Source organism: Haliotis cracherodii, unplaced genomic scaffold, assembly GCF_022045235.1.
Source record: "Haliotis cracherodii isolate W230 unplaced genomic scaffold, xgHalCrac1.p SCAF_3, whole genome shotgun sequence".
Lineage (NCBI taxonomy): Eukaryota > Metazoa > Mollusca > Gastropoda > Lepetellida > Haliotidae > Haliotis > Haliotis cracherodii.
The window spans coordinates 64,852,089-64,871,019 of NW_027266286.1; the positions used below are offsets into that span (position 1 = coordinate 64,852,089).

The 18,931-nt window shown below is 40.3% G+C and overlaps 1 protein-coding gene across 1 annotated transcript in view; it reads right to left on the reverse strand.

Annotated features, from left to right (window-relative positions):
- Positions 1–18,931, reverse strand: part of LOC139474955 (sestrin-1-like) — a 55,928-nt gene that overhangs the window by 21,929 nt on the left and 15,068 nt on the right. Inside the window, exon 2 of the mRNA XM_071258157.1 lies at positions 10,639–10,710. Coding sequence (XP_071114258.1) covers positions 10,639–10,710 — 72 coding nt within the window. The remainder of the gene's footprint in view (positions 1–10,638; positions 10,711–18,931) is intronic.

Sequence of the window (18,931 nt, forward strand, 5' to 3'; positions counted from 1 at the left end):
GTTAGTCGCCTTTTACGACAAGCATAGTCGCCTTTTACAGCAAGTATGGGTTGCTGACGACCTATTCTACCCCGGAATCTTCACAGGTCTTAAGGAAATGGTAAAGTCGTGTAATATCAACAGATATAATAGAATCTTATTTAAAACCAATATGGCTACAATAAATTAATTACTTCATTTTCAAATTTGAGATGATGGGTTTGCTGTCTTTTAGTTGATCATGTCAATCAAAGAAAAGAATAAGTCATTAGCTTGCAATTAGACAGTCAGTGCAATGTAACTGATGTTTAACAAACTACATAAATTGGTGCTAATAACTAGACTCTTTAGGTTTTGTTTTCATCACACTGTCATCTCAACTTTAGGACAATGACGAGCTATGTCCACCATGTTTACTGGTCAGAAGGACATTTTCTGCTATGTATCTAACCATTGTTAAAGGCTTCAGCCACCTGTTTAACCTGCATCAACCCTGTAGAATTAAATTGTTTGTTTGTTGTTAAACAACGAGATCAGCGAAATTCCAGATATGTCAGTGGTTTGTTGATAATCGAATCTAGCCCAGACAATCCAGTGAGCGATATTATGAGCAATGATTCACGCAGTCGGAGTATGTGGACACCCTATCAGCAACATCACCCAATCTATTGAGTCTCTTTTCATGACCAGCACCTGTTGCTGGGGATTCAACACAGGATCGCCTAGCAGGGTGGAACTAAGGATCTACAGAGCAAAGTAATACATCTCATCCTGTTCTAAATTAAGATGCATTTGGTTATTTGACCACCCATCAAAACATTTTGATTCAGACTGAAATCTTGTCATGCTTGTATGAAAAAATCCCTCGGTGAAATATTTGCCACCGTGTGCATTGTCTAGCAGGAAACACCCTCCAACAACTGTCTAGACACATGGCTGTAAATGTGTTTTACTGCAACACCGTCTGATGATGTGGCGGAAAGGGGTGATGGTGCAGAACATGGTTGCTGCCTCAAAGATCACTGCAGCAAGCTATACTTAGGCTGTAGAAAGAAGGTTGTAGATAGGAGGTGGTGCCACAGTATGTCATACTATGATGGTACAAGGGAAGTTGCACTACAGAAGGTCGTATAAAGGCTAAATATAGAATAACTTCCTGACAACTGATCACTGTCCAAACACAAGGCAATGAGCGTCTACTGTGTCTCAACAGAAACAATGCAGCCTGCATCATAGAAGGATGTACAACGGAGGTTGCACCACAGGATGTACACGAGGAGGTTGCACCACAGAAGGATGTACACAAGGAGGTTGCACCACAGAAGGATGTACAAAAGGAGGTTGCACCACAGAAGGGTGTACAAAAGGAGGTTGCACCACAGAAGGATGTACACAAGGAGGTTGCAGCACAGAAGGATGTACAAAGGGACGTTGCACCACAGAAGGATGTACAAAAGGACGTTGCACCACAGAAGGATGTACAAAAGGAGGTTGTACAAAGATGTACAAAAGGAGGTTGCATCACAAAAGGATGTACAAAGGAGGTTGCATCACAGAAGGATGTACAAAAGGAGGTTGCACCACAGAAGGATGTACAAAAGGAGGTTGCACCACAGAAGGATGTACAAAAGGAGGTTGCATCACAGAAGGATGTACAAAAGCATGTTGCACCACAGAAGGATGTACAAAGAACGTTGCACTACAGAAGTTGAGAAAATTAATTAAACTCCTGAACATCCCCAAAATATGCCGATCTCAAACCAAAACCCTGGCTGCCAAAATCAAATGGTTGCTCCCTAAGTCCAATTACCTGGGGCTTGGGGGTCTCCCCGAATGTCCCGACATCATCCCTGTCGCCTTGCATAATGGCATATCCAACTATTCTTACAGTGTAAGAAATTAAGGAGGTCCGTCTGTCCTTTACATCTTTGTTATAGCCTTCTACTTTCATGGTAGTGATTTATGTTGACCTGCTCAGAGGCCGATATTTGTCCCAAAGTCAGCAGCAAACAGCAGTAAAAATTCCTAAATTAGCAATAAAATTTGCCCAATTGGTGTTGTTATAACAATGTTATGGCTCTGTAGAGGTGACTTTACTTTCAATGATAACAGGACCAATACAGAGGAAGAAGCAGTCACGCTTAGTTTTACATTTTTGCATGGAATACAATGTTTAATACAATACCCCGGAATTTGAGAAAATAATAATCTAAAAAATAATGACAAATTTGAACAACATAGCAATTTCTCCTCAAGGTTCCAGCTTAGGGCACTTAGTTTAGAAGTCTTGATAAATCCCTGCTAGTGACCCCTAGATCCCTCCAAATGAGCCCTAGAACCTTGCTAGCGACCCCTAGATCCCTGCTAGTGACCCCTAGAACCTTGCTAGAAACCCCTAGATCCCTGCTACTGTCCCTAGATCCCTGCTAGTGGCCCCTAGATCCCTGCTAGTGACCCACAGATCCCTGCTAGTGACCCCTAGAACCTTGCTAGAAACCCCTAGATCCCTGCTTCTGTCCCTAAATCCCTGCTAGTGACCCCTAGAACCTTGCTAGAAACCCCTAGATCCCTGCTACTGTCCCTAGATCCCTGCTAGTGACCCCTAGAACCTTGCTAGAAACCCCTAGATCCCTGCTTCTGTCCCTAGATCCCTGCTAGTGACCCCTAGATCCCTGCTAGTGGCCCTTAGATCCCTGCTAGTGACCCCTAGATCCCTGCTAGTGACCCCTAGATCCCTGCTAGTGGCCCTTAGATCCCTCCAAATGATCCCTAGATCCCTGCTGGTGGCCCCTAGATCCCTCCAAATGATCCCTTGTTCCTGCTGGTGGCCCCCTAGATCCCTCCAAATGACCCCTAGATCCCTCCAACATGTCAAAATGACCCCCAGATCCCTGCTAGTGACCCCTAGATCCCTGCTGGTGCCCCCCTAAATCCTTATTTCCAACAAAAGGAGTATGACAAGGACTCCTGGAATCTAGTTCCCTAGGTTCAAATACTGCTGGAAGGTACGTGTCTGCGTAAGATGTTATTCTAAACAACACTTTCTGACTTTGAATTTTGTTTGGGGCTTATTAAGCACTGCCTAATGCAATCTCATAGGCAGAGACAGTTGGATTACTGCAGAAAAGTGTTTTTTCTTACCAGCTTGTTTAACATGTTTAACGCATGAGTGGACCATGTATAGTTTCAAGTTCTTCCACGAGTTGTGTGATTTAACCCAACCTGCCTACAAAGTGAGGTGAGGTGAAACTTATGAGTTAAACTTATATGTAGCATATATTGCTGTTTGTACTAGTCAGGACTAATGCCGGCTTTATAGTCCAAGCCTACTGAGACACCTTGCCTCAGTTTAACATAGATACCCCACTCAGACACAGGATACTGACTCCAAGCAGACCAGTCCTTTTCAATCCCTATAATACTGAGTGCCAGGCAGGGTAACAACAAGTACTACCTTTTAGCGCCTTTTGGTTTGACATGGCCAAGGGACTGAAACACCAGCCTTTTACTTCCTGGGCATATGAGCTATCCACTAGACCACGAGTGAGTGAGTGAGTGAGTGAGTGAGTGAGTTAAAAACGCCGCTTTTAACAGTATTCCAGTTATATCACGGCGTGTCAGCTTAATGCAGGAGGAAAGTCTCAGACATTTACCACTTCGATGAAACCCACGAGCACGGGTACGGTGCGGACAAACCTAGAAACATAATCGGGGCAAACCGGGATTCAAACCCACAATCATAGGTTTCTGGCGTGCCTAAGGGACGCAACTCTGCACAGCAAATCGCGGCGCCTTAGACGACTGGGCCACCCGTGCCCCCTACTAGACCACGAGACCTCTGAGGCGGTCTGTAATGTCATTCTGGCTGTCTCAGACATGCGGTGTGTCGCTGTGCACCTCAATACACCCCAATAAGACCCGTGAAGTTCCGGGGTAGAATAGGTCTTCAGCAACCCATGCTTGCCGAAAAAGGCAACTATGCTTGTTGTAAGAGGCGACTAACGGGATCGGGTGGTCAGGCTCGCTGAATGGTTTATGCACGTCATCGTATCCCAATTGCATGGATTATTTACAGACCGCCATCATATAGCTGGAATATTGGTGAATGCGGCTTTAAACAACAAACACCTCAATAAACAATATGTACTTGTGTTTTCAAATAGACAGAACTCAACACATGCAACAAACATGACAAAAATGTGAAAAATAAAAACCCAAAGTTGGTCAATGTTGCTTACGCCTGTCATAATCCTACGGCTGATGATGAGACTGTGTTGAGTTTGATGAACAACTTTGATCTAATGGCTGATACCGTAACTTGAATGGACTGTTCTTCTTAATGAGGTCAAGTGGAATTTCCAGCTTTTTTTCTAAACCATTAACTATACAGAAAGAAACCTTTGGACAATAAAGTTGTCAGTTTCTGACAATTGAATAATTTTGATATTTCTTGTTTATTGTTAATGCCACACTCAGCATTATTCCAGCTATATGACAGCAGTCCATAAATCATCAAGTCTGGACCAGACAATCCAGTGATTGATATAGTGAATAAAGATCCACATCGTCAGGTTATGCAATTGGGATCGATGACATGCATCAACCAATCCTGTCAGTTGCCTGTTACAAGTTTTGCTATATAAATGCTAGAGTTGTGTTCAACATGTTCAAATTAATTGACTTAATCACTGGGCGATTGGTTTCAATTTTCACCTGAGGAATCTATGATCATTTATTTTTCAATCATACATATTAATTGGAATGAATTTCAGAGGAATAAACACTTTAGCAAAACATGTAGAAACAGGCAAGGTTTCAACATGTTCAAAGACTTGATGTTAAAATGTTGCCAAGTAGTTGTGTTTGTACTGCAAAGTACAGATACATTACAATTTATGAGATTTTCTATTTAATTTATAATTTGTCTATTCACATTCCATCTTCCTGAGGCAAGGGAGTTAACTGACTATAAAAGTCCAGTTTCCACCCTTGCCAAACTAGGCTGGTATTATGGAGTTACATGCATGCACTATGCATAGTCCAATCAAAATCCTGCAATGAAATCTAAATCGATTTGCAAAGCATGTGCACCGCTAACTCATTGTCAACAGATATTTTCCAAATCTTTTCATGTTTTTAATCAAGGTGCTCATGTGATTTAATGTACTTCACAATGTAAGACCCGTCACAATACAGATCTTGATTATCGATCAGATCGTCTTGACTGGGTGCCGCCATTTTGTTTGAAGCAAATACAAGTGATAAGAGAGGTGGAATCTGATTGGTCCATAGGAGAGGCATAGAAGGGACATAATTCGTAATAGCCACTGGTTAGCACTAAGATTGAGCCCAGGAATTCCAACCTTGTTTGGCAAGGGTAGAAACTGGACTTTTAAAGTCAGTTAACTCTCTTGCCTCAGGAAGATGTTCACATTCATGATCTATCCTCATTGGTAATCATTCAATTGATTCTTTAAACCACTGGACATTTTACCCAAATCCCAATACTTAAATGTTTCTTTTTTTCAGAAAAATCCCCACCCACCTCCTCCCACAATTTGTACAAAAAATAAAAAACACCAATGCCCGAGAACAACCAGTCCTGATCCTCCGCCAAGGCAGATTCCATCAGGCATAAAAGGCCATATATAGGGAAACTAAAATGAGAGGATCACTGAAAATGAAAGCATTCTTCGTATTGTATCACTATGATTGAGTTTAGCCTATGGGGACGGTCCGGTAGTCTAGTGGTTTAGCAGTTTCTCAACACAACAAAGGTCCAGGTTCGATTCTCTACATGGTTACAATGTGCGAAGCCATTTCTGGTGTCCCTGTTACCGCTAAACAAAGATCTGAGGACACCCGATAACCCATTCAGAACACCCCATGTTAACTTTTTTGAGGTTGCATGATTAAAACACACATTCCAACTGCCACTTTCCTGATCTTGTAAGCGAGACTCTGATTGGTCAGATGAACGGTCATTCTGACATGACATAATGGGATGTCATCAGTCTTTGTTTCACTGCAAGCACTAAGATCTATTTTAAACGAGATTGCTAAAAGCAGCATTAAACCTAACACACTCACCTAAGCCTGTTTTCTAGTATAGCACTGTCAGTCGTTCTAATAGCTCAGAGATCAACATTGAAACACAGCCCTAGACAATGAAATGGTCAAACCACCCTGGACAATGAACAGTCAGACGCTCACGGACAATGGACAGTTGGTCCCCTGGCATATTAACAATAACTCAATGTATTCAAAGAGATTGATTTCAAGTAATTCTTCATCCACCATGCCCCAAAGCCATTCAAGCATGAAGAAAAAGCATTGCTCCATAAGCAAGGAGAAATAGAAGCTCTGGACTTAAGGAACGGGAGATCAACTACAATTTGCTTTTCCACAAACAAGTCATCCCAATAAACTGCTTTTTATTAACTCAACCCGTCCTTACAAAATGTCACTGCTCTCTGGTTTAAGAGCTGGTATTATTGCAAAGCTCTATTAAATAATAGGTCCCCATTGGGATGAAAGATCTGGTGATCCTTCCTTTGAGGCAGCAACAGATGACTGATGCTGGACACAAGGGGAGTGTTGAGGCGTGACATGCAGAGCTTACCCAAACACTGTCGTACAATGCATACCCACTTATCATCCTGAAAGACAGTCTGTGCATGCAGTATATGATGTAGTTATATGTACAGCTTCATTGTATTATCTTGTAAGGTGAGTGAGTTGGCTCTTCCCATGTCGGGAATCGAAACCCGGCATTCATCACAACGACCAAACACCAGGAACTACTCATAGCCCTATATTCAGGATTGATGTGTTATTGTTTTGTGAAGATGTAAAAGTTAGTAACCTGTGCTGTGCTGAATCACAGCCTCATCAGCATGATCAGTATCAGGTGTTATGTGTCTATGTGTGTCTGTGTGTGTCTCCATCATTCTCTGTGTGTCTTCATGTGTCTTCATGTGTGTCTGTGTGTCTCCATCATTCTCTGTGTGTCTTCATGTGTCTTCATGTGTCTCTGTGTGTGTCTCCATCATTCTCTGTGTGTCTTCATGTGTCTTCATGTGTCTCTGTGTGTGTCTCCATCATTCTCTGTGTCTTCACATGTCTTTGTGTCTCCATCATTCTCTGTGTGTCTTCATGTGTCTATGTGTGTCTCCATCATTCTCTGTGTGTCTTCATGTGTCTATGTGTGTCTCCATCATTCTCTGTGTGTCTTCACATGTCTATGTGTGTCTATGTGTGTCTATGTGTGTCTCCATCATTCTGTGTGTGTCTTCACATGTCTATGTGTGTCTATGTGTGTCTCCATCATTCTCTGTGTGTCTTCAAGTGTCTATGTGTGTCTCCATCATTCTCTGTGTCTTCACGTGTCTATGTGTGTCTATGTGTGTCTCCATCATTCTCTGTGTGTCTTCACATGTCTATGTGTGTCTATGTGTGTCTTCACGTGTCTATGTGTGTCTCCATCATTCTGTGTCTTCACATGTCTATGTGTGTCTGTGTGTCTCCATCATTCTCTGTGTGTCTTCACATGTCTATGTGTGTCTATGTGTGTCTTCATGTGTCTATGTGTGTCTCCATCATTCTCTGTGTGTCTTCACATGTCAATGTGTGTCTATGTGTGTCTCCATCATTCTGTGTGTCTTCATGTGTCTATGTGTGTCTATGTGTGTCTCCATCATTCTCTGTGTGTCTTGACGTGTCTATGTGTGTCTATGTGTGTCTCCATCATTCTCTGTGTGTCTTCACGTGTCTTTGTGTGTCTATGTGTGTCTATGTGTGTCTCCATCATTCTCTGTGTGTCTTCATGTGTCTATGTGTGTCTCCATCATTCTCTGTGTCTTCACGTGTCTATGTGTGTCTATGCGTGTCTCCATCATTCTCTGTGTGTCTTCATGTGTCTATGTGTGTCTATGTGTGTCTCCATCATTCTCTGTGTGTCTTCATGTGTCTATGTTTGTCTATGTGTGTCTCCATCATTCTCTGTGTGTCTTCATGTGTCTATGTGTGTCTCCATCATTCTCTGTGTCTTCATGTGTCTATGTGTGTCTGTGTGTGTCTCCATCATTCTGTGTGTCTTCATGTGTCTATGTGTGTCTATGTGTGTCTCCATCATTCTCTGTGTCTTCACATGTCTATGTGTGTCTCCATCATTCTCTGTGTGTCTTCACATGTCTATGTGTGTCTCCATCATTCTCTGTGTGTCTTCATGTGTCTCTGTGTGTGTCTCCATCATTCTCTGTGTCTTCACATGTCTATGTGTGTCTCCATCATTCTCTGTGTGTCTTCACATGTCTATGTGTCTCCATCATTCTCTGTGTGTCTTCACATGTCTATGTGTGTCTCCATCATTCTCTGTGTGTCTTCACATGTCTATGTGTGTCTCCATCATTCTCTGTGTGTCTTCACATGTCTATGTGTGTCTCCATCATTCTCTGTGTGTCTTCAAGTGTCTATGTGTGTCTATGTGTGTCTCCATCATTCTCTGTGTGTCTTCACGTGTCTATGTGTGTCTTCATGTGTCTATGTGTGTCTCCATCATTCTCTGTGTGTCTTCACGTGTCTATGTGTGTCTATGTGTGTCTCCATCATTCTCTGTGTGTCTTCACGTGTCTATGTGTGTCTTCATGTGTCTATGTGTGTCTCCACGTGTCTATGTGTGTCTATGTGTGTCTCCATCATTCTCTGTGTGTCTTCACATGTCTATGTGTGTCTGGATACTTGGGGTGACTATTGGTCTGGAAATCACTATTGCAATAACTATTGATATTGAAAGAAACTATTGCGATAAATATTGATAGTTTTCAGTGTATCATTTTAGATGGATTTTAGAGTTGAATTAAACCCTGGAACTGAAGTTTCCTTTGAATGTGATAACCATCAGACTTCCAAACACTTGATTTTCCATCCACGTTTGTCACAAACTCCACTTGACTCACTTGAATCCTCACTTGGCTGCGTTCACGAGCGTGTTTCGGTGACTCAGTCACATGATATGGTAAATACAATCGATACTATTGATCGGAAACTGATTTAACAATCGATTTATTGACTTTAAGTGCCTACCAATAGCAATATATCGATATTCCGATTTATCGTGACACCCCTACTGGGTACCGGCATTATACCGGACTCCTATCCACCATGTTTGTTTGATGGTACTAATAAAGCAGCACAGGTATTTTGTATCGACTTTGCTAATTAAACATTTCATTTACTTACGAAAGCTCAGCAAAGGTAAGTAGTAAGTACAAGGTTATATAGATATGCATAATGTATTTTAACCATGATTGCAATACAAATTTTGTTGTTGAAAACAGCAAAAGAAATGGAAGAATAATATTTGGTGTTCCATACAAAGAGAAATTGAGTGCATTTGTTGTTAAAACACCACTCTCAGCAATATCCCTGCTATATCATGTATATGAAGACAGTCTGTAAATGATTAAGTCTGGACCAGACAATCCAGTGACTGATATAATGGGCAACGTGGTGTGTTGACACTCCATAAATCAAGTTACCAAGTGAGAGAGTTGGTTTTAACGCCGCTTTTAACCGTATTCCAGTTATATATCGTGGCGTGTCAGCTTAATGTGGGAGGAAAGCCCAAAGTGATGCAGGTCTCAGACGTTTACCACTTCGGTGAAACCCATGAGCACGGGTATGGTGCTGACAAACCTAGAAACATAATCGGGGCTAGCCAGGATTTGATGATGATGATGGTTATCTTATATAACTGATTTAACAAGGAGTTCCAAATAACTATCATCATGATCACATTAATTGAGAATCTCATACCAAATTCTGCCATCTACGTATGGAACATAAAACGTCAACACCAAAGGATCGGGTTGACCATCAAAGGTTTCTGGCGTGCCCAAGGGACGCAACTCTGCACAGTGAGTCGCGGCGCCTTAGATGACTGGGACACCCGTGCCCCCAAGTTACCAACTCCCACCACCAGATCCATATAGTCGCTTGTAATGACCAACATTCGCACACCACGCTGCAGACCCGGATTCAATTCCCAACATGGGTACAACGTACGAAGCCCATTTCTGGTGTTCCCCGCCGTGATATTGCTGGAATACTGCTAAAAGTGGCGTAAAACCAAACTCACTCACTCACTCATTGACTGAGATGTAGTTCTATTTTTAGATGACACGTGTTGAGCATACCATGTTACTGCGATATGCGACTGCGATTGAGTTACTTGATGTTGTGTAGCCTGTGAGCCTCTATCAATGTCAGAGTGAATTTTAGGAGTAAGAAGTATATTTGCTGCGGTAATATGCCATTTTGTATGTCTGTCCGAGATGAAATCTCGAATCCTTTTTGTTATCTGATCAACCAGATTGTCTTCAATGGCAGTCGCAATCTTTGTGAAGTAATTCGAAATGAGAACAGCAATCTGATTGGATGTCCTGTTTTCAACCAAAGGGGGACAACTTGGGATTGACACGGGGTGGTCTGAGATCTAGTCAAGAAAGGTAGGCTTGAAAGGGCAGGCTAAAACTTAAGCTTGATATCGGCCAGTGGCCACTCTTGCCTCAGACTGATGAGATGGTTACTTTGTATGGATTTGAATTAAATCGCTGTTGGATGATAAATTTCTGTGTGAAGCATGTTACATAGATGTACCTCTTTTTCCGAGATGAAGTGGCTCGCACCTTGCTCCAGTCGACGGGGCACCTGCAGACCTCGACCTCGCTTCTGAAATGCACAATTTTTAATACATTCAAAACATTTTTTCGTATATACATTAGTATTGTGTCTTGGGCTAAGCAGAAGCACATATTTCACAAAGGGCAAAAGGCACGCCTCGTACAAGATTTTAGGGACATATTGTCTGCATGGTACATTTTTGCATAAAAAGGACCATCTTCACGATTCAAGAGCGTCCTGTAGCCTTTTTTATCAAAGTCTTGTTTCAACCCTTTCCACATCAAGCCCACTTTCCTGTGCTAAATATGATTGGACTATTGCACAGATCGATAGTCCAATCAGAATGTTTTACAAAATCAACATCTACGACTGGTACACCTTTGTTTGAAAGTGATTTACCTCTGGAATATGTCTTTTTCATCTTTAAACCCCCCAATGATTGCCTATGTTTTTGTATCAGGGATGAAATCGCGCATGTTTTCGTTGTCTGATAAACTTGGTCATCGCCTTTGGTAGTCGCCATCTTTGTGAAGCTATGCGAGATAAGAACAGCGATCTCATTAAATATCGTGTTTTCATTACAAGGGGCACAACTCCTGATCTACACGAGGTGGCACCAGGGTCGAGCCAAGAAAAGTGGCCTTGATGTGGCAAGGGTAGGAACTAGGCTTTGATATAGGCTAGTGGACAGAAAGATGGAATAAGACTGATGGGACCCATATCTGAACAGCTGGAATATTGCTGAGTGGGGCGTCAAACAACAAACCAAACCAATAAAATTCACAATCTGCAGAAAAAAGTAAGTGCTTGCATGTTGCCTGATGCCGCAAAAATATCTATCTTTTCATCATTTGTCAAATACAACAGCGATAAAATACGAACACAAGTGTGTCCAAACCTCAATATGAACAAAACAAGGCTTTTCTTCACAGGGAACACTTCATTAACTGTGAACTTGATCCTTATCAACATGACAGAGGATCCAAAGTTATCTACTGCAGCTTGTAGCCTCGAGATAATCACACGTCCAGTGGAAATGAAACAACCCAGTATCTGGCTCAATAACTACTGGTCATGTTCCAAACAGGTCCGTCAGTAATGAAATGGATCGTCACTCAGTCCTGATCCCCCCGTCTGCAATCTGTAGCTGAGAAGTGATGGGCAATCATTGATTGGCAAATAGTCCCTCGTTTGGTTTATAGTTAGAGAGGACATCATGAGAAAACATGATGCTCTAGGTAAATATTAATTACTGATTACCAATATATGTTATTATTTAGTGATAGCAAGGAGCCTCGGGAGACTGGAACCTGATCACTCATCTCGGGTTATTAAGTACCCACAATGCACCAGCTGAACATCACTTGAAAATAACAAGCCTATACGCCTTAATTCCACCGCATATACAAGTATGCTAGCGGCCTCTCTGTTAGTACATATATGTATATAGAGTGTGCTGGGACAACACAAAATCAATTTGTGAAATGACAAAGATGGCTAATTAGAAATAGAAATGACGAAAGCCTTTTATCTGTATACACAAGCTCGCACACAAGGATTTAACAATAATTTACATTTAGAAGAAAGCTATACATATATACTACTCAAAAGAAGTTAAAGAACACCCGATTCTTTATGCTACTATAGTTAATCTGTTACGCCAGATAGTTAAACTGTTATGACAGAATACAATATGTAGTATAAAAGAATAAAGTGTTCTTTAACTTTTTTTTGAGTAGTGTATACGTGTGGCACTTGGTAAAATGTATGGGACAGTGATAATGAATAGTGGAACATGGTAATTGCTCAGATTACCGCCATTGACGCCTTGAAATGAACTTTACAGTTGATAGAGGATGGATATTTATATATAATAAATGCCATATATTGACTCGCTGAAAGTCATATTTGTTGTAGTTTGACTAATATATCAACATAAAGTTTCTATCATGCGCACGGGAGCATCGACAGTGATTGGCAAAAATGGTTCCATGCGAAAATATATTCGTCAATAGCGATCAGCTGTCGTTGCTTCGCTTATGGTTATTAATTTCTTTAAAAAATATATACAGTAAAGCTGCAACTAAAATAACATGATAATGGAATAAATTATTCCTGATAAAATAATAGTTTCAGAAACACATTCTTCAGATCATTTTACCAAAATTCTTTAAAGTTATATCAATGGGTAATTTTTAACTGAAACACAGATAGATTCCGAGGAACGTGTGTACAGCTTATTGTTATTTCCGGCTTAGTTTACGTGACAATACACATGGTAATCTTAATCTCTGCATATAAAACAATGCCCAGCAGAACAGGAGAATACAATTTAATCATCATGTCCAGTGATGTTTTATCTCAAATTTCAAATTTATATTGACCAAGTTTAATTGTTATGATCTGTTTGTTTCCCTGAATTCGCTGAAGGGATACGATGTACTTTTTTTCTGTGACAGACAAACATCTTTTTATTACAAATGTAGGGATTGTTTAAGCGCTGGTGACATGCTTCATTCCGATTCGCTTTAAAGACGGCATCAATTAGCATTGACTTTGAAGGCTTGTACAGGGGGGTCACCTAATTAGACGGCGATATACGGTACTTATTCAATGGTAGATTTCTTCCACTGTCACTGTCAAGTGAGTGAGTGAGTATGGTTTTATGCCACTTTTTGCAATATTCCAGCAATATCATGGCGGGAGACACCAGAAATGGGCTTCACACATTGTACCCATGTCGTGAATCAAAACAGGGTCTTCGGTGTGACGAGCGAACGCTTTAACCACTTGGCTACCTGACCGCCCGATATGTCATAAGAATGGGCCATAACCTGAACATACAGAACACTTCCTCTATGTAAATCAAGTGCTATTTGAAGACAATCATTGGTCGTTAGCATAAAAGGACGGCCCACCAAAAGATTTATTGTCTTCATATTGCTCCCATAGGTAACAAACGTTCAGATTCTCAAGGTTACTCTGTCACATTCCAAGGTTACTAACTTAATATATACTACTCAAAAGAAGTTAAAGAACACCCAATGTTTCTGGCATGCAAAAATACAACTTCATTTGAGGAGTATATGTCCACTTGCCCAAGACAAAATTCAGAAACAACTAGTGACTCATTGTGGACAACCACTTTTAATATTAGGTTTTGTTTGTTTGTTTGTTGTTTAATGCTGCACTCAGCGATATTCCAGCTGTATGATGGCGGTCTGTAAACAATCGAGTCTGAACCAGACAATCCAGTGATTGACATCATGAGCATCGATCCACCTAAATGGGATACGATGACATGCATCAACCAAGTCAGCGAGCCTGACCACCGATCCTGTTAGTCACCTCTTATGACAAGCATAGTCACCTTTTATGGCAAGCACGGGTTGCTGAAGACCTATTCTAACCCGGATTAACATTAGGGGGAAGGCAACCACTCTGCTGATTGTTTTTGCGGACTGCTGAATATAACAATTATACCATACTGATTCCCGATATCAACACATCTTCCATTCCACAAATGGGAATTATTGAAACACACTCTCCTACTCAGAGTTCCTTACGGTCAACCTCATACCTCTGTGTCATTGGCAAGCGAGATGGGAGTATTTATCGCATCTTACACAGTCTATCTAACAATTGACAAATTGTAATCATTCATTCTGGGTCAGAGGGTACCCGGGTTGGGTTGGGTGTTTGTTGGTTGGTTTGTTTTTTTCTGCCCCACTCCGCAGTATTCCAGCTATATGACGGCGATCTGTAAACAATCGAGTCTGGACGAGATAATCCAGGGTTGGGGTTGGATGAGGGAGGGGGGGTAGTCATCCAAGACACTGCACTTCGTTGTGCAGAGTTGCATCCAAGAAACATATGATTGTGGGTTTGAATCCCAGTACACCCTGATTATGTTTCTGGGTTTGTCAACACCATACCAATGCTCGTGTATTACTCTTAAGTGGGAAACATCTATGACCTACATCACTTCGGCTCCCACATTAAGTAGGACACACCCTGATATAACTGGCATACTGTTCAAAGTATCATTGTGATACCTCCATGTCAGAATGATGAGATCTGATTGGTCCACATGATCTTAATAAAATACTGTGAAACCCGCCTTCGAGGGGTATAAATTTCTCAGCAAGGGAATAAATCTCTTATACCCCGCCCTGAACAATACAGGGTGCACGTGAATTTCTGAGAAGCAGAATAAATCGTTTATACCCCCTTAAAGCATGCTTTTTCCGAGTCAGGCGAAGTCACATGACAAAGCACAAGTTAACCTCAGCTCAATCGAACAGCTGTTTTCTATCAATTTCAATCTCATTAAAATCAGATATTAGTTTTCTCTACCTCTAAACAAAGATCTGAGGACATCCCATTAAGGGTCACGTCAGAACGACCTTTCGCAAATTTTGACTGACCAATGAAATGACTGACATTAGCCAATCAGAAGGCAGCTTTCTCGAGCTTTACGACACTAATTTCAAATTGGCGACTAAGATTCGAAACATATCTTGACGTATTCTCGATTATAAAAATTAAAACTGATAAGAATTACATTCTGGAATGGCTTATAGATGGCCTAGATTGTAATGGATGTAATCATAAAACCTGTAACTGTCGTTCAGAATACCCCGTCTTAAATATTTTGTGGTTGCATGATTAGAAAACACATTCCGACTGTCACTTTCATAATCTGGTAAGCGGCGCTCTGATTGGTCGTTCTGACGTGCCCATAATGGGATGTCCTCAGATCTTTGTTCAGCGATAGCGAGAACTAAGATCTGATTTTAATGAGACTGCTATCAATTTTGAATTTGTGTTAATTCTTTTACAATGTCACATGTTGGTACAATAAATGTCGGTAAAACATGTCAGTAAGATAAATTCATTGTGGCAGGATCATGAGGGGTACGTGGGGTTTTATTAGTCTGAGGTTAGGTTTTATTCCACTCGCTCCGGAACGTGGTATAAAACCCAACGTGGGACGCATAAAACACCATGTACCCCTCGTGACCCCGCTACAACTTATATTATACCACACTCAGCCAGCCATCATGAATTCCATTTTGTTTCTGATCAAGGCCAACTGCGTCACTTATACACAGAAAGCTGATACTGTGGTGATAATGGAAGATTAAATTAACTTTTTTGTCTTTCAAATAGAAAAAAAATAACATTATTATAATCATGATAATTACATGTTCGCCTAAAATAGGACTTAGGGATGATAAAGAGCCTGAATTATTCATGCAACACATACAAAATCCATATAACTGAATATATATTTCATCATAATTTCATTTATCATGTTTACATTGTCATAAAATAGATAAAAAAATATATTTCCAAAGAAAGAAATATAGATAATAATTAATCTGAAATTGTAGTGTATTCATAGTATGTATAGAGGGGAGCCATAGATTGCAGTATTTTATGAATAAGTACAGTACTCACTGAAGCATGATAAAGCCCTTGTGCAGCTATGGGTACATGTACATCAAAACAAGCTGAGTCAGCAGGAATGAGGGAGAGCATGGTTTCATCAGAGTTATATTTAGCTGCAGCCTACTTCCATTGAACATTCAGAAGGAACCTTGACTCAAATTACATGGACACTATGGTATCGACTGGAGGTGGGTTACAAGCATTGCCACAATGATAATCTCAGGTCTGGAATATAAGTTCATTAAACAAGACTCTTTTTGACTTTATTGATTCCAGAAATGCCAAAATGAAATGTGGAAAAAGTAAAATCTAAAAAGTGTTATTTATTTTTATTCCTCTTAATGAAAACTATTTAGTTCACCACAAATATGTACCATATAAGCCAAAGACAAATATGTTCCATATAAGCCAAAGACAAATATGTACCATAAAAGCCAAAGACAAATATGTACCATATAAGCCAAAGACAAATATGTACCATATAAGCCAAAGACAAATATGTACCATATAAGCCAAAGACAATTATGTACCATATAAGCCAAAGACAGTTATGTACCATATAAGCCACAGACAAATATGTACCATATAAGCCAAAGATAAGTATGTACCATACAAGCCAAAGACAAATATGTACCATACAAGCCAAAGACAAATATGTACCATATAAGCCAAAGACAATTATGTACCATATACATGATATAAGTCAAAGACAAATATGTACCATATAAGCCAAAGACAATTATGTACCATATAAGCCAAAGACAAATATGTACCATATAAGCCAAAGACAAATATGTACCATATAAGCCAAAGACAAACATGTACCATATAAGCCAAAGACCAATATGTACCATATAAGCCAAAGACAAATATGTACCTTAAAAGCCAAAGATAAATATGTACCATATAAGCCAAATAAAAGGGATGCTTAATAGTGTCACAGGATAAATATCAGATGGTCTTTAACTTCTTTCGAGAAGGATACATTAATTCATGACAAAACTCTTGACAGCTCGTGTTGACATCCCGGGGGGGAAAAGTTTAAATCAAGAGTGCTAGTCAACAGTTTAATATGTTTATAATAGTTTAGTTTAATCTAAAATGTGCGTATTTGTTGCTGAAATCATGTTTCCACCCACTCCAAATTTTAAAAAATATTTTTGCTTGTTCACATATTTCATTAAAAAGGAAATAGTGTAGCAGGATTATGTCTATTTTCAAGGCCCTAAAGTATGTGGTATAACAGGGAGTAGAATGTGTTTGTAGGGAAAGTTACTGTGGGTACTGCTTCCAGAATCTTTGCTGTTATATACTGCTCAACATTTGACAGGGATATTTGGAGCGTGGGACCTGAATGTGTGTGATTGTCTGCTGGGAGATGGTGTCATACAAATAGTATCCCATGTTGCCAGGCAACTGGACCATGGTCAGCTTCATTCAAAGTTACTAAAAGTAATTCAGTGCTCTTGCTGGCTTTTGAAACTGCCAGTACTGGTGGACTGGCAACTCTAAAAATTACCAGTTCCCCCTTATTTGTGTCAGTCCCAACCTTTAACAAACAAAAAAATGTATGAAAATTACCTCGTTTTAAATCTTTTTAAATCATGTTCAATGCAATGTCGCATCTCTGAACACATGCTGTTGTAACTTAGTCAGATCTACACTCCATTCACAAAAAATGATTCGCAATTTTCTCCTTTTGGGGAAATATTTCCAAGACAAATATATATTTAACCTTGAAGCAAACCGAAATGATATTCTTTTGCACTAAAAATAGACAAGGGGAAACCCTGATGGTAACACACAAGCTGACTTCATTTGAAAAATATACTTATATGAATATTGCCGATGTATTGTTCAACAATAAAGATAAAGGGTACTTTATTTACCATGTTTACCGATCCACAGGGACTGGGAGTCACATGAATTACCGGTCCAAGCCTAATTTTACCAGTAAAATTCTGGTAATTACCAATAAACAGCAACTCTGTAAGTACACAATTCAAGTACTACCGTGTCTGTCCTCTAGTTAGGTAGCAGTATGAAATAGCCCATGATCCTTCTCAAATGTCGAGTAGGACAGTTGGAAAACTTGTCATGTACGTTTTTCTATCATATCGAGAATCCAATTTATTGATCTATGGCGGGACTCTCATCTGTGGCATGTTCTCAGATCTGTGGCACATTCTCATAGTTATATGACGTCACGTTTGAAATGATGTCCTTTCCGTGAATGGGTAATCAGTTCAACCGTTATGACGTCATGCAAGAGATAAAGTCACGACTCCTTGTCTGTGATGACGTCATGCAGGAGAGAAAGTCATGACTCCTTGTCTGTGATGACGTCATGCAAGAGATAAAGTCACGACACCTTGTCTGTGATGACGTCATGCATGAGATAAAGTCACAACTCCTTGTCTGTGATGACGTCATGCAGGAGAGAAAGTCACGACTCCTTGTCTGTGATGACGTCATGCAGGAGAGAAAGTCACGACTCCTTGTCTGTGACGACGTAATGTAAGTTTTAACGTCTATGACTAAAGACACACCAATCAGTTGAAAACAATGGAGCCGGCCATCATAATAATATGAAGGTTTTCTTATGGCAGATTCATGAGGGCAGAGGAAGCAGCCGGAATTCAAAGACCCTAACGCCGAAACTTTTAGATGATTTTTCAAAAATCAAAGATATTACTCGTGTAAGGGCTCTGAATCCAAAGTAGGGAAGCTTGAAAATATGCAAGATTTTATCAACTCCAAAAACGAGAGGATGGCGCGAAATTATTTCTACGGTGAAACTTTGGGGAACATTTTA